This window comes from Apis dorsata, unplaced genomic scaffold (genome assembly GCF_000469605.1).
Source record: "Apis dorsata unplaced genomic scaffold, Apis dorsata 1.3 scaffold_102, whole genome shotgun sequence".
NCBI classification, from domain to species: domain Eukaryota; kingdom Metazoa; phylum Arthropoda; class Insecta; order Hymenoptera; family Apidae; genus Apis; species Apis dorsata.
In genome coordinates this window covers 36,728-37,310 of record NW_006263400.1, presented here as the reverse complement: position 1 = coordinate 37,310, position 583 = coordinate 36,728, and the positions used below count along the sequence as shown (strand labels likewise).

Here is a 583-nt window from a genome sequence, read left to right as displayed (position 1 = left end):
CGAGCGGAAGACGGTCCAGGAAGCCGGGCATCGACAGGAAACCGCGGCAAGCGTACAGCGCGAAACAATTGGAGAGGCTCGAGGCCGAATTCAAGGTGCGTTTCCAAGGATCATCACGTGAAAATTTGAGATTTTTTACTTTTGGTTGCAGACGTTCGAGTAGTTTTTCGAGAGAAAAGAATCTAAAAATATATATATATATATATATATGTATATATAAAAGGTGTGTGTGTGCCGCGTTAAACTCGCGTGTATTTAGCATAAGAATTTTTGCAAAAGAAGAAGAAGAAGAAGAAAAAAAAAAAAATGTTTAACGGATAATTGAAAAGATCAAGAAACGCAGCCTATGAATAATTTGTTTCTAATTGACATAAAATATTTACTAGTCTATTCCGCGAAAACAATTATGAACAATCTTTACGATTATTTGCGGTTGAACCGAAGAAAAGTATGCACGGTGCAAACTATTAAATCAATTGACTTATACTTTTACACACACACGGCAAGAGCACACATTCCGAATGCTAAATATTTTCTGTTTTACTGTTTACGAAATTCATGCAAGTTTCATGCAAGTGTTACT

The 583-nt window shown here is 36.0% G+C and overlaps 1 protein-coding gene across 1 annotated transcript in view; it reads left to right on the top strand.

Moving 5' to 3' along the window:
- The window catches only part of LOC102676178 (homeobox protein ceh-30), an 8,121-nt gene that overhangs the window by 6,605 nt on the left and 933 nt on the right, over positions 1 to 583 (top strand). Inside the window, exon 4 of the mRNA XM_031508801.1 lies at positions 5 to 95. Within this exon, the coding sequence (XP_031364661.1) occupies positions 5 to 95 (91 nt within the window). The remainder of the gene's footprint in view (positions 1 to 4; positions 96 to 583) is intronic.